Source organism: Polypterus senegalus, chromosome 1 (assembly GCF_016835505.1).
Source record: "Polypterus senegalus isolate Bchr_013 chromosome 1, ASM1683550v1, whole genome shotgun sequence".
NCBI classification, from domain to species: Eukaryota; Metazoa; Chordata; class Cladistia; order Polypteriformes; family Polypteridae; genus Polypterus; species Polypterus senegalus.
The window spans coordinates 202079804-202094286 of NC_053154.1; the positions used below are offsets into that span (position 1 = coordinate 202079804).

The following is a 14483-nucleotide window of genomic DNA, read 5'->3' on the forward strand; positions in this document are numbered from 1 at the left end:
ACCTAATCTGCATGTCTTTGGACTGTGGGAGGAAACCCAAGCAGACATGGGGAGAACATGCAAACTCCACGCAGGGTGGACCCGGGAAGTGAACCCAGGTCTCCTAATTGCAAGGCAGCAGCGCTGCCAACTGCACCACTATGCCACCGCTGTTAGACAAGAATATATAAAATTTTTATAGCAAAAAATGAGTTTACAATTTAATTTTGATAATTGTGTCAAATTTAAGCCTAATGGAGTGATCCATCAGACATTTTTTTTTAATTCTTTACTTGGGTGACCAAGACAGGTTCATGAGAAGCATTGATGTTGCCCGACATCTTAATCTTGCATTTGTGCACATACTGTTTTCCTGATAACAATGTCTAGTGCTATAGTTGTGTTAGTAGGCCTAATTGTTGATCTTCCTATCCCTCCATGAATAGTCGACTGAAACATGGGACACGTCCTCTAATACAAAGTGTTTTTTTTTCTTCAAATTTTAATCATAATTAGAGATTTGTGAAGTACAGAAACAAAACATTGAGCAGATTTAAATTCTGAAAAGTCATGATTTATATTCAACTCTCATATTTATAGAAATTAAAGCTTTTTTCTGATATTGTAATAATTCAATACAAGGATGAAACAGACAAAGAAATATAATTGTGTGCATTATATAAACACAGAGACTGTCATTCATGAGCTATTATACAAAGTTTAAGAAAATTGTTTGTCTTGTTCTTGCAGAAGAATGAAGAGGTCCACCTTATTGGTATTTCTCTTGTAGTCAGTTTTCTTCCCCAATCTTTCTTTCAACGAGAATCAAAATCCAAATGAGCGTAAGTAACAGTGTCATTGGTCTCCTAAAGCAAGAGATCTGAGTTACTTAAAAGAAATCAACACATTTACCCTTTGATGACACTTAATGGTGCATACTGCCCAATGGAGTATTTAGAATAATACACAATCCTAAGTTTTTCATGTAAAAGTAATTCTAGTCAAAAGCCCATACCATATTAACAGTAATTTTATTAAGAATATTTAATGTTACTAAGAAAAGTACCTATGACTAGTTAACATAAATGTAGAAAAAGAAAGGATGAACTGAAATAATCTTCTGATAACATGTAAACAGAAATTTTTCAAATAAGAAAGACAATCAAAAAATTCAACCTAATGACTTGGACTTACCCTGCTTGGACTGACACCATGTCCAGGACTGATTCCTACCTCAGGCCTGATTTTGTAATGATAGGTTTTATCTCTGTGACCCTAAACTGGACAGAGAGGGTTTGATTGTCTTTACTGGCTCAGAGCTGTACATTTTAGGGTAGCAGTTCTTCAGTGTACGTATGCCTTTGATTAGTGTTTAATTCAAAAAATGTTAATTTATATATGAATCCAGCCTTCACACACAAGAAATACATTTTCTAAACATTTAGCATTATACTGTACATATTCATGATGTGAATTCAATCAAGAAAAAGGATCTGTCAACAGAGTTGAATCTAACAGATTCTAACATAAATATAGCAGTCAAATGGTATGAAAGACATGACTGTTCACTATTGCCAAGAGAATCATGGGAGGGGGATAAACAAGATGCAAAGGGACTTTTATATCTATCTGCTTAATCTGCAGCTCCCAAATTGCCAGCTCGGAAGAAGACCAACGTCCCCTAACTTACTCCACATATCACGCCACTTGCTGCCATTCTGACTCCAAGGACCTTTGAAAGGGCACCACCAGAAATTCTGTAATGTCTCAGATGGCTAGAAGGCTGTGGAAGAGGTATGCTCTGCTTCTAACTGTGTTTTATCCTCAGTAGTGTGTTGTAATCTTAATTTCATAGTTTTCTTTGTAATTTGGGCAGCTCAGTGCTGAAGCATTTGCACTGCGCAGCCTTATAACAGCAACAGTACCATAACTATCTTTGTGGAGGTGTTTTCTCCATGTTCTCTGTTTTTTTTCTTCCACATGTATGGTACGTTGATTAGAGATTCCAACTTGAGATGGTATGAGTGAACATGAGTGTGTCTGATGTTCTGTTCAGGGTTGGCTTCTGCCTCAAGATTGATGCTGCCAGGGAAGACTCTGGCCGCAAAACCCTAAGATTTAATTGAGTTGGTCCAAACTGAATGCTTGGATATTCACAACCTCCACATGCACATGGTTATGCTGCTTGTGGTTTTAGTTTTTTCATGAGGATGCTCTAGGCTGTTGAGGTTCAGGTGATTGCTGATTCGGCTTGCTCTCCACACCCATAAACTGCATGGTAGACTATGTTACATGAGACATTGAGGTTTCCTGATACATTTGTTTGAAATCATGCAACAAGATTACAGTGAGCCAATGGCTCGTAAAGTTACAACCCTGTTGCTTCACAAATTAACCTGTGGTCTGGTTTCTGTGTGCATGTGGCCTGCACTTTCTCCCCATGCTTTCCTTGGTGTTGTCTCAGGTAGTTCAGTTTTCTTCCTGCATACCTGATTTTGCAGAAATAGCCTCCCAAACTTGCTGTCTGGCATTTATGGATTAGACTAAAACATTATTCACCACTGTATGTAACTGTTATTAGACTGCACACTTCAGCCAGAGGAGCTACAGACTTTGCAAAAAAAAAACGGAAAGCCAGTGGCTGCAACAGCTGAGGTCATAATTGTAGCCACCACAAGAGAAGACGCAGAACTTCACAGTAAGATTAAAACAAACAGAGAAATTAGAATGTGTATGAGAAAACCGCAAGCCTCTTCCTTTGTCCTGTTCTCATACCACCATTGTTGCATTATCTTTGTCTTTATTTCTTAATTGTACTTTAAAACAACTGTTGGATTATTAACTAAATTTTATAATGTGAGTTTGCTCACACTTGAAATCTTTGTGTTACTACTCACCATGAGAAGATGCTAATCTAGGCTTTGATTGAATGAATATGTGATTAAAAATATTTTGTCACCCTCACCACCTGTATCCAATATGGGGTCACAATAAGCCATAGCCTTGTCAGGCAGAAATAGAGAGCCCATGAACCATGACAGTTTCTCATAGGACACACTCATCACAAGTACTGGTACAATTTAGAGCCTACAACTAACCTAACATCCAGGTCTTTGAAATGTGGATGGAGACCCCATTAAATAGAGAATGCAAAACCTCCACATTAGAAAAAAAAAACAATTGACAATTCACTGTTTAGGCTGTGAAGCAGCAGCAGCACTAATCCCTCAACACTGATGTGGTGTCCTAGGTTTTAGATTCATTCATCTAAGTTTTTAACCCACTCTTTTGAACTGCAGGATTGTGGGGGGAGAGAAACTGCCTCATCCTGTCATGCATAGGTAAATAATGCTATATCATCAACATGAGTAAGACACTAAAATATAAAGACTATATTAAAATTATGCTCCATTACAAAAGCTGACTGAAACTATCCATCCATCCATCTATTATCCACCCCGCTATATCCTAACTACTGGGTCACAGGGGTCTGCCGGAGCCAATCCCAGCCAACACAGGGCGCAAGGCAGGAAACAAACCCCGGGCAGGGCGCCAGCCCACCGCAGTGACTGAAACTACATAAAGGAAAAACTAGATAAGTACCCTGCTATACGGTAGTGTTTGGTTTGTTGCTAGGGCTAAGAATCAAGAAGTGAAAGTAGAACCAAAATGACAGAACATTAAACCTGGTAAGCAAGTCATCAGGCGACTAAATTTAATATGTAAACCAACTTGAAGTTTAAAGGAACCTATCCAAAAAGTAAAATCCAAAATGATTTTTTAGACAAAGCATTTACAAAAGGTTTGAAGAATTTGTATCAACCAGTGTGGACACAGATACACACATGGTTCCAGCTTCAATAATGTCATGATAATGATGTCAAGCAATTGAATTTCTAAGGACCCCCACCACACCACTGAGAACCAAAGTGTTAATGTGACAAACATACAAAAATGCAGCATCTGAAGGAAAAACAGAATGGCATTGCAGGAATTCCAAATAATTATGAAAACATAATAAAAACAATAAAAAATGTATTAAACTTTACAATAATTTACACAGAATTGCTATTCATTACAATTAGAAGAGGAGACAGCTTGAACTATGTAAACGACAGCCCACAAAATATAACAAGTAAAGGCATATCACCTTTGCTTCTGTCATTATGTTGTCATTCTTGCATTTTGTTTCTTAGTTATTTAGTACATAAATGTGTCTTTCAATGTGTATAATGTCAGGCATACTGAAGACACCATTGAAAAAAAACAGTTTTTCCAAGGCAAATTGCAAAGGTTAAATATCAGACTACCGTATTAAAAGTTATTAATAGCACTGACTAACAGAAACATGCCTCCAGATTCTTCACAGTTTTAAAATGCTTACTGTATAAGAAGGGACATGTAATTTATTTTAAACTCTGATGCATATGTTATTTCTTCCCGATGTATGAGTTATTATATAGAAAAGGGCTTGTGAAGTATTACTTTACCCACCTGGACAAAATTAGTTGAGAGATCTCCTCTTTTCTGGTGACCACAGGGCCTCACTCCTAAATCAATATAAATCAGCACAAATCTTAGCAGGTTGTTTATCCATATTTTAAAATGTGGAAGAAGATAATATTTTTACTACCTTTCTCACAGTTGAGAATCCACGCAAGGCTGGTAAAGCAAAAAAGCAGCAGAAAGCCTAATGCTGTACCAGTGAAAACTGCATACTGATCAAAGCAGGACTCTGCAATGAAAAATGAACTCTTTATCTGTCAAGAAAGGAAAATAAAACTAACAGCAATACATTTCAGATTTTATGTTAATAGTTTTCTGAAGACAGTAATAAGTGTGAGACATAATAGTGCTTTGAATCCTGTGCCCAGCTGTGCTTGCGTGGAGTTGGCACTTTCCTTCTGTGTCTGCAAGGTTTCACAGACTTGCTGGCTGGATGAGTTAGCTGTTTCAAATTGGCCCAGCATGAGTGTGACAGATGGGTGTCTACATGTCTGGGTTCTGCAATGTCACAGCTAATGCTGTCAAGATAGGATCCACCACCCCAATGAGCCAGAAGAGAAAGACAAGGTGTGGTATGAAGAGTTTCATTAGGGGTTTATGAGGGGTTGTTGTACTCATGTCACTTAAATAGATATTGAACATTGTGAAGGATGGCCGGCCATTTATCCTGGCCAATACCCCCAAGCCGCCAGGTGGAGCCCTCCTTGCAGCATGGAGGTCCCCAGAAGACCAGCAGGGCATCATGGACAATGGAATTTTTATGCAAAGCCCTGCTGGATGCTGTGGGGGCCACAGGAAGGAGCTGCAGGGAGGACCGAGGGCTTCTTCGTGCCCTGTGACCCGAAAGTTCGTCATAGGAAGAGCAATGGACTTCCGGGTTGAAGAAAAGGACTATTTACCCTGAACCGGAAGGAATACGGACTTGTGGACTGTTGGGCAGAAACACCTCCAGGTCAGGGAGTATAAAAGGACTATGGGAACTCCCAGACAATGAGCTGAGCTGGGTGGAAGGGTGGCAACGCGTCTGGGAGCTGGAGGATTGGTTATTTGTTATTATTGTGATTTATATGAGTATTGTGGTGGAGAGTGTGCTTTGTGCACTGTGGAAGAAAAATAAAGTCAACATTTGGACTTTTACCTGGTGTCTGGAGTCGTGGACAGGGGTTCAAGGGAGCGAGAGTGCTCCCTATCGTTCACAACATGTACTATATTACTTGAGTCCAAGTTATTTTCTATGATCATATAGAGTACTGTATTGTTTATTTAAAGCTCTAAAGTATTTTGTAATATTACACTTTAATATATGTAGATTGCATATTGATAAAAGGAATACCTTTTAGCACTCCTAATGACCAATCCATAGCTCACACACCTTTTTGATTCCTGAAGGCCTGAAGAGTTACAATCTTGCTGTGGATGCTTGCATTTGCAGACAACTGCACTTCACAGGTGCACACAACACCACTGAGCCATATTTGTGTGGGTATTATCAGAAAGGTGCTGGCCACGTATCCATTATTGTGTTGTTTCTGCACTTCCAGCCCAGAGCTCTGCAATGTCTGACTTGCCAGGGTACCATTGAGAATCCACCTGACCGACAACTGATCTGTGGAGAGCCTGTCGACAAGGCAAACCAAGGTTACGTTTTCATTACCATTAAAGCTGGCTGATCTGTAATCTGTTGTAAGCAGGTACACATTGGCTGTCATGGCCTCCTCACCTGCAAAGAAGCAGAATAGCAGGATATGAAAATGATGAGGCGTTTAACTTGATTAGCGGTTTGCGTACACACTGTATTTAACATAAAAATGGAAAACATTAATCAAAAAATACAAATCATGCCTGTAAACATTTTGCTCATCAAATAATCATTAAATCCATCCACCTGTTCCCATTATCAAACTTGCTTTATCAAGCTGAGGTTTGTGGGGGTCAACTAGACATAACATAGAAGTCCATGCAGTAATTTCAACTTTGCTTGTTTTGGAAAATTGTGCTATGGTTAATAGCTTTATTTCCTTTTAAACATGATCTCTGACATAACATCATTCACTGCACACTCAGACAGTAATGGGAAGTGATATTGACAATGAAGATCAGGAAGAACATAGGCAGATGTCCCATCTAAAGTTGGACCCTGCTTTGTATGCGATCCTGCAACCTGGACGCTGGCACCCTGGGACTGGGAACAAGTGGGTGAAAATGATGGCTGCTTGGATGGGTGGATAATAAACATCTTCGAAAAATGCAAAATTAACTAAAGGTATTTTTAACAATTTGTTAAATATTATATTTAACACAAATAAAAAATTAATGTCAACTATTTATATTACACATATACAGTATAAATACTATCTCAATTAATCAAGTTAAGGACACAGAACACCATAAATATTTTAAAATACAACACTTGTACTTTTGCTCCAATGGGTCTGACATTAACTGGTGACTATAAAGTGGCCTGATCATTTTCTATGACCTATGATAGGCCAAGGATCATTCTAACCAGCCAAAGCTGCTTCAAGAATTATTATACAAACCAGAAAATATGAACACATAACTCCAGTTCTCAAGTCCTTACTTTGGTTCTCAGTTAAGCTTAGGGTTGATTTGGAAATCCTCCTTTTAACTTATAAAGCCTTAAATGGCTAAGGCCCTGCTTCCTCATCTGAGCTTATCATTATCTATACAAGCCATTAAGATATCAAGATGCCAGCCTACTTAAGATTCCAAGGATTAATAAAATAACAGTGGGAGGTTGAGTTTTCAGTTACAGGGCACCAAAACTGTTTAATGATCTGCCTACTAATATAAGAGATGCACCTTCAGTTTCAGCTTTTAATTCTCGGCCGAAAACTTATTACCTTAGCCTAGCATACACTGACTAGAGCTGCTGATTAGCTGTGCATACTGCATTTCTGTTTGTTAGTCATTTGTACAGAAATATAAGTATCACAATATTTATAAAAAGTTACTATCCCTCCTCTATTTGGTTTCTCTTCTCAGTATCTTGAAGTGACACTTGGTGCCACTGCTGTACTGCTCAGCTGCTCTCCTGCCAATGGAAAACTCATCTCAGATAAAGGAGCACTGGAATCATCACATATCATGAAATAATTCCCTCATCAGATTAAACAATCAGCACAGACTCCACCATAGAAAACCCCAGGAGCGGGTAGGCAGCCAGTTGGCTGAGGTTTCCATTTATGTTTAATCAAATCTACCTTCTTCTTTCTGTGTTTTAAGAAATGTGTATTTATATGTGTACTAGTTCTGTATTTAGTAATTAGTATAATTTATACGTGTATTTTAGCTTAGAATTGTTCACAATGCTCTGTGCTTGCATTCAGTCAAAAATGCCATGTAAAAAAATTAATTGAATTGCGTTGTATGGTTGTACTGGAAGAATGAATTAACATGCAATGAGTATAACTGAGGGCGGCACGGTGGTGCAGTGGTAGCGCTGCTGCCTCGCAGTAAGGAGACCCGGGTTTGCTTCCCGGGTCATCCCTGCGTGGAGTTTGCATGTTCTCCCCATGTCTCCGTGGGTTTCCTCCAACAGTCCGAAGACAAAGACAGTCCTTGTGCCCTGTGCTGGCTGGGATTGGCTCCAGCATTTCCCTGTGTTAGGATATAGCAGGTTGGATAATGGCTGATTGACTAAGTATAACTGCTTGAAAAAAAACTCTTTTTTATGTTTGTAACTGTACCCTTTTACATTTGTTAGTCTTGCTCTTTACTTGATGATTTTCTTTTTAAACCTTTATAACAATCAACAAGGCATGCAGAAGAAGCAGGGAGAGAAGGCCATTAAATCCATGAGTGAAGCCCTAGAGAAAGTTTAGGATTAAGAGGGCTGATCTGTGGGTGGCTGCTGCTGGGACGCAAGTTGGGTCTTAATCAGCCCGGGCTGGGTCACCATGGGTGAAGGTGTCTGATGTTGAAAGACCCGGAACCCCCCGTGACCCCCAGGAACATCACTGAAGATGCCTGACATCTAGAAGATGTATCTTACAAGGTTATAGGGACACCAGTACAGAAAGTTTATAGCATTGTATTCTTTAAATTATTAACATCAATCCAAAATTAAGAGTAACACACATTGATGCAAGAGCGTTAAAGTGGAAACAAAGAAACAAAGAATAAGGCCGTCTAATATCCATCCATCCATCCATTATCCAAGCCGCTATATCCTAACGACAGGGTCACGGGGGTTTGCTGGAGCCAATCCCAGCCAACACAGGACGCAAGGCAGGAAACAAACCCCGGGCAGGGCGCCAACCCACCGCAGCGTCTGAAATCAATTAGCAAAAACAAAATTTAATATTAAAATTAAAAATTAAAATTGATTCCTGCAGAACCATCATTAAGACAGACTTTCCTTATTTTGCGTCATGGTATTCATTCATTTTTCTCCCGAGTTTCTGTCCTTTCATTAAAAAAATGGCCCGAACTCAAAACAATCCCATCTTTCTTTTAACTCTGGTGTTTTTCATTTTCGTAACGGTTTTAATCTGATTTCTTCAAAAAACGAGATTAGTTTAAAGGTATAACGAATAATGATTTTTTTTTTCTTTTTCTTTCGGAACGAAAGGCAGCCCGTTGCTGAAAAGTTGTTTAGACCGAAGGTAGAGGTATTCCGAAATAATAAACGTAGGCCTATTTTCTAAAGTGGATAATTTAATCCTGCAGGCAGTGAAGAGCTCCGGACAGTCGTAGGGTCTTTAGTCATATGGGATACTTTAACATCATGTGCTCATTTAACTGGTAATGCTGAATGTGCAGACTCCTGACACACACAGAGCGGGTACTGAAATCAAGAAGCTGTATTTGTGAACAAACGGAGCTTACCTCTGTGTCCCCCATCTTTAATACTGTCAATTGCATTTCTGTTGATTTTCTCATTAACTCTTATTTAAATAGTGGTTTTAGCTCCAGAAAAACATACATACATACATACATACATACATACATACATACATACATACATACATATTAAAAATATGGAAGTATTTTTTCGTAATAATTCTACTTTTTGTAAGCAATTCCGATTTTGAATTAAATATTTAGCAATATTAGGAGCTCAAATAAAATGATTGTTTTAACGCTGTATTTGATAACAGTGCAGTGTTTAGATCTCTTTTATTATCTTATTTTCACAGTGGTAAAAAGTCATGAAGGGATTACATAGAGTCACTGCACCAAGAAAAACTGGATGATGCTCAACCATCCCAGGAGGAAAGCAGCATACGATCAAGAGCCGATGGTGCTGTAGGAGGAAGTCGATGCTTTGCTGAAGGCATTGGTGAAAAACAGTGAAAACTCCAGGAATTGATTGGATATTAATTGAAATGTTTGAAGAAAGGGATGAGATGTCCAATAGGTTCTAATGAGGAAGAAATGGCGTGGATGGCTCGGGATCGGAGAATATTTCTCTCTGTTTTATACAGTGTCGATATGAGTCGGAACCGAGTCGACAGCACCTAACAACAACAACAAAGAAGTCGTGGGTGCCACCCCTGAATTGTCGACTTTCTGCACAGTACGCATATTCAAATGCTGAAGGATCATAGTTACAAGATTTTATTCCTCCAGTAGCACCAGTTTCTTAGGTGTCTTAAAATAACATGTATATCCATATACTTTTATCTTCTAAAACGCCTTTGTCCCGGAACAAATGAGTTTTGTGCTATTAATAAATTAGTAGAAAATCACTAAGCACATTGTTTATTCTAAAAGCTTTTAACGGAATAGGAGGAAACTGAAATTGCAGAGCGCCTAGTAACTCAGAGCAGTTTGTGAGTGAATATGGGTATCAAAAGTATTATATGATAATTCCGAAAAAGAAAATAAAGAAAACACAATTGTCTACAGGAAAAATGAAGATATTCAAATTAAGATTTTTTTAGGTGAATATAGACATTATCTATGTGCACCTTCAGTTACTCGAATTATTAAATTTAGCGTGGAGTCACTGTTAAAAATAAAGTGCGATGTTAACCATATTTGGTTGCCAAAAGACCCAACCACATGAAAATCCAGTAACAGTCTCCATATAGCAAATAATCATGAAGAGATTGTAACAGATTTGTGAAATACTAATGGGTCATGAGTTTAATAAGACCTGCTGCGTACACACAATAGCACAGGCTACGTCCAGGTTTTCACTCGTTACATAGTCATGGAAGCCGATAACATACATCAAAGATTTCAGGTTTTTTGTAAATTAAAAAAATCTTCAAGCACAAAGGATGGGAGCATGCGCTGATTTTACAGCTCGTTGCCACACCCACCACACGACGAACCACCGGATTGGGACCCGAGTGCAGCGGGTGACACCTCAGCACCACACTGGAACAGAGTGAGGTTTGTTACGATGGCTCGTGTGGCAATCCTGCCATCAACCCCCAACTTTTCCCTGTAAGTTGGAGGACCTGCTTGCAGAATCAACTTTATTTGCAAAAAAAAAAACTCTTCCAGAATGAAACGGTGGTTTGTCAAACAATAGTCGTACGAGGAACCACACAACCGAATAAAGAACCATGAAGTGCCATTTAAGACCCTGTATTTGTAAGCGTGGTGGATACAGAAAGTTAACACTGACGGTTTCTGTAGAAGAACTGCTAATTAGATAGGATGCTATGAAGATGAATGTTATATAATCCCACACTTTCACTTGTAAATTTGCACAACTCCTTTATAATTTACTATTTTGCTGCCTTGTCTGAAACATTTCTTTTCAGCTTAAGCTATTTATGTTATCTCTTTGTGATGTTATTTTCCGTTATAAGCATCTCCCAATCTACCAAGGCAAATTCCTGTACATTTAGTACTGACTATAAGTATTCTGATTCTGATATATTGTATGTATAGCATGCAGACTTACAAATAATCAGATCTGCACATTTACAAATGTACTTCTTATTTTCAACAGGATTTCCTCCTCTCTCATTCAGTGTCATTAAGGTACAGTGCTGGTAGCACGGTGGTTGGGGTTCCTACCTCAGTTTTCTGGAACATTAGAGGTTCGATGGGCCCTCTCCCTGTTTCCTGGCGTTTGAAGGGATTTTCTTCTTCTCGTATTCTGAAGTGACGCTAAAATTACTAGATGTATAGTTACGATAAACTTGAGTAAACAGGTTCAGAAACAGGTGTTTACCACTTTTCAGAAGTAAATTCTACCAAATTAATGTTATAACCGAACTGCGGCTTACCATAAACCTTCACTTCGACATTTCAGTTATAATAGATTAATAAAAACGGATACTATATCTACGAAAGGCCGAGGCTGCCAGCAACGAGGTGATAAAAAATGCAATTGCATAAAATCGACGTACGAGGGACTTTTTAAAACTCTTTAATAAGAATTTCAAAAACAAAACACATCACTTTTCTACATATTCACCTTCGTTTTTCCCAGCGTCGTACCAATTTTTAATGCCCAATTACTGCTCCTCCCGTCTTCACCGTTTCCAATGAAAATGTAAAAGTGCCTAAACTTTTTGAACGTCCCTCGTATAATACTTTTACCCTTCTCAAAAATAGTCGCAATTTCAAACTCTTCCTCGCACATTTCCTCAAAATGCTAAAGATTATTAGTAATATCTTATCATACAGTGTCCAGGTTAACATGCTTGGGATTTTTGTTATTTCTAGAGGGATATCCATATGCAACCAATAAGGCTGTACTTGCTGGCACACATCTTATATATAATGCATTAATTCGTAGTAATAAATTCAGGCTAAAAAACAACGACAGACACAAAATACATACATACACTTCTAATGAAGGCCGAACTGGACTGAAGGTCTGTCTTCTTTATAGAATTCTGAACGATTTTTGAATTTCGCTTTAGTTTCGCAGTCGCCGAACGGTAGATCATTTCAGGATATATTAAACTCCGTTTGGTATAATTATAGTTTGTCTTATAGTTTTATCACTTCTTTAAAACAACGCTATGATTTATTAGCGGCACATTACCAACAAGAAAATATAGTATAACGGGTGTAATGTCCGATTTCCCTTCAAAATTGAATTTTCCATCAAGCAGTAATGTTGGCTGATTTTGGACCTCACCTCTCACAATAAGTCGGGTACCCTTATCTGCAAATCTGAGATAGGAATCCTTGTGATCTGAACAGTAATAATCACCCGCATCCATGCTAGTTACGTTGAAAATTCTCAGCAGCACCTTTTCTTCGGATCTCTGTGCAGAGTAATATTTGCAGGATGTGTTTTGATGGAAATCGCAGTCCGTATCTAACTGCTCCATGTTTCCGTGTGTTCCCCTCTTGAACCAGTGCACCCAGAATTCGAAACCCGTCAAAACGCTTCCTGCCAAAGAACACTGAATTTGCACGGATTGTCCTTCCTCTGAAAAGACTGTCGGTCTTGATCCGGAGTAAGAAAAACCTGAAAACGAGAAACATTAGTATAGACTGTAAACGTTTTTTTTTTGGAAATTAACTCCCAAATCAGAAATCTCTAACATGATTTGTTAACTTTGAGATAGTGTCTGCTTAACTTGTCCATGCTTTTTTAAATAAACAAAACAGTTAAACAGTACGATGCAGAATGACAAATTCTATTGTAAAATGTCGTACTTCTGAAGAAGAGCATGAGAAAAGCGAAGGCGGCGAGCATGGTGTACGCCCTGCCTCAGAAGCGCAATTCACCAAAGCCTTGTATTCTCTGACACTAAACTGCTTAGCGTTTCCGGCTGGGCGAAAAGTTGACGTTTGAACATCAGACGGCTGTAACTCACTGCTGATGTGTCTTTTCGTAGCACGAACAGCGTTCTGCTAAATGTTCTACACTGCAGGCAGTATATCTGCGTTTATCTAAGATTTGACTGCAAATGACTGCCTTCTTGTTCAGGACAAGTTGTTTTCTGTCTGATATTGATAGGGTTACTGAGAGACTCGCGTTAGATAATATGTGGATACGGGAAAAGAATGAATCGATTTTAACACTGGAATGATATTTTGTTTTTTTGGAAATATGTGGACAGGATCGCTCCCTGTCTTCTCCCCATGCCCTCCAGCTTACTGTCAGAGCCCAATGACGCCCCTGTTTGTCCTTACAACGTGTTGGTGGGGTGGAGAGTCAACAAGTAGGGTTGGTTTCTAGCGTGCACGCAAAGTTCTACTGCTTTTTGCAAACACAGTGGTGTTTGAAAGATTTTTTTTTTTAATTTTCTTGTTATTGTGATTGTTTCTTTTGCTATTATGTGTTGCCTGTACGTTGCATTTTCATTTGCTTCCTTAAAGCCAGACTCTTCTCAGTAGGAATTCTTCTTCGTGGCTGTAAATATCAATGAAGGGGTATCACAAGCTATGTAGAGAGAAAGATGCAAGGGACAGAAAGTGAGCAAAAAATCAGAAAAGGAAAATATTAATGTGACAAAAAGGGGTCTGAGCAATAAGGCACATCAGCAAGAGTTGGTACTCCGACAGGTCAAAAGCCAAACACTTAAAAGATGTCACATTTAACACAGGAATAGCTTTGGTTTGAAGATGAGCATAAGTAAGGTTTATGAGGCAACTGCTGTGTTTCTGTTAAACAGGATTTTATATCAGAGACAAATAAAAAATGTTAATGAGGCCTTACTTTCAAGACAGCAGATGTTGGCATAAGAAATGTAGCAATTTAATTCTTAGCATTGACAACAATAATGTCAACACAGAAATCTATCATATAGTGCCTTTCACATCTATCTATCTATCTATCTATCTATCTATCTATCTATCTATCTATCTATCTATCTATCTATCTATCTATCTATCTATCTATCTATCTAACTAACTAACTAACAGAAGAACATAGATGTACTAAAGAAATGATGCTTTAATATAAAATTTGGAAAATACTATCCATAATGTCAACTGTATTTCTCTTAGGGGTTTTCCAATGTGGACTGTGCCCGGCAGTTTATCCCGGCCAAGTCCCCCAAGCCGCCAGATGGAGCCCTCCCTGCAGTATGGAGGTGCCCCTAAGA

General features: G+C 38.6%; 1 protein-coding gene across 2 annotated transcripts; it reads right to left on the reverse strand.

Annotated features, from left to right (window-relative positions):
- Positions 1–531: 531 nt before the first annotated feature.
- Positions 532–13265, reverse strand: LOC120538000. Of its 2 annotated transcripts, none has more exons than XM_039767349.1 (6): positions 13090–13265; positions 12638–12898; positions 5858–6205; positions 4613–4714; positions 4474–4529; positions 532–845 (listed from the first exon to the last, which is right to left on the reverse strand). In XM_039767349.1, exons 1-6 carry the CDS (start codon positions 13127–13129, stop codon positions 795–797), a joined length of 858 nt encoding a protein of 285 aa, XP_039623283.1. In that variant the 5' UTR covers positions 13130–13265; the 3' UTR covers positions 532–794. The 2 variants fall into 2 exon arrangements, with proteins under 2 accessions (XP_039623283.1, XP_039623273.1); XM_039767339.1 differs by having other exon boundaries at positions 12563–12898.
- Positions 13266–14483: the final 1218 nt, after the last annotated feature.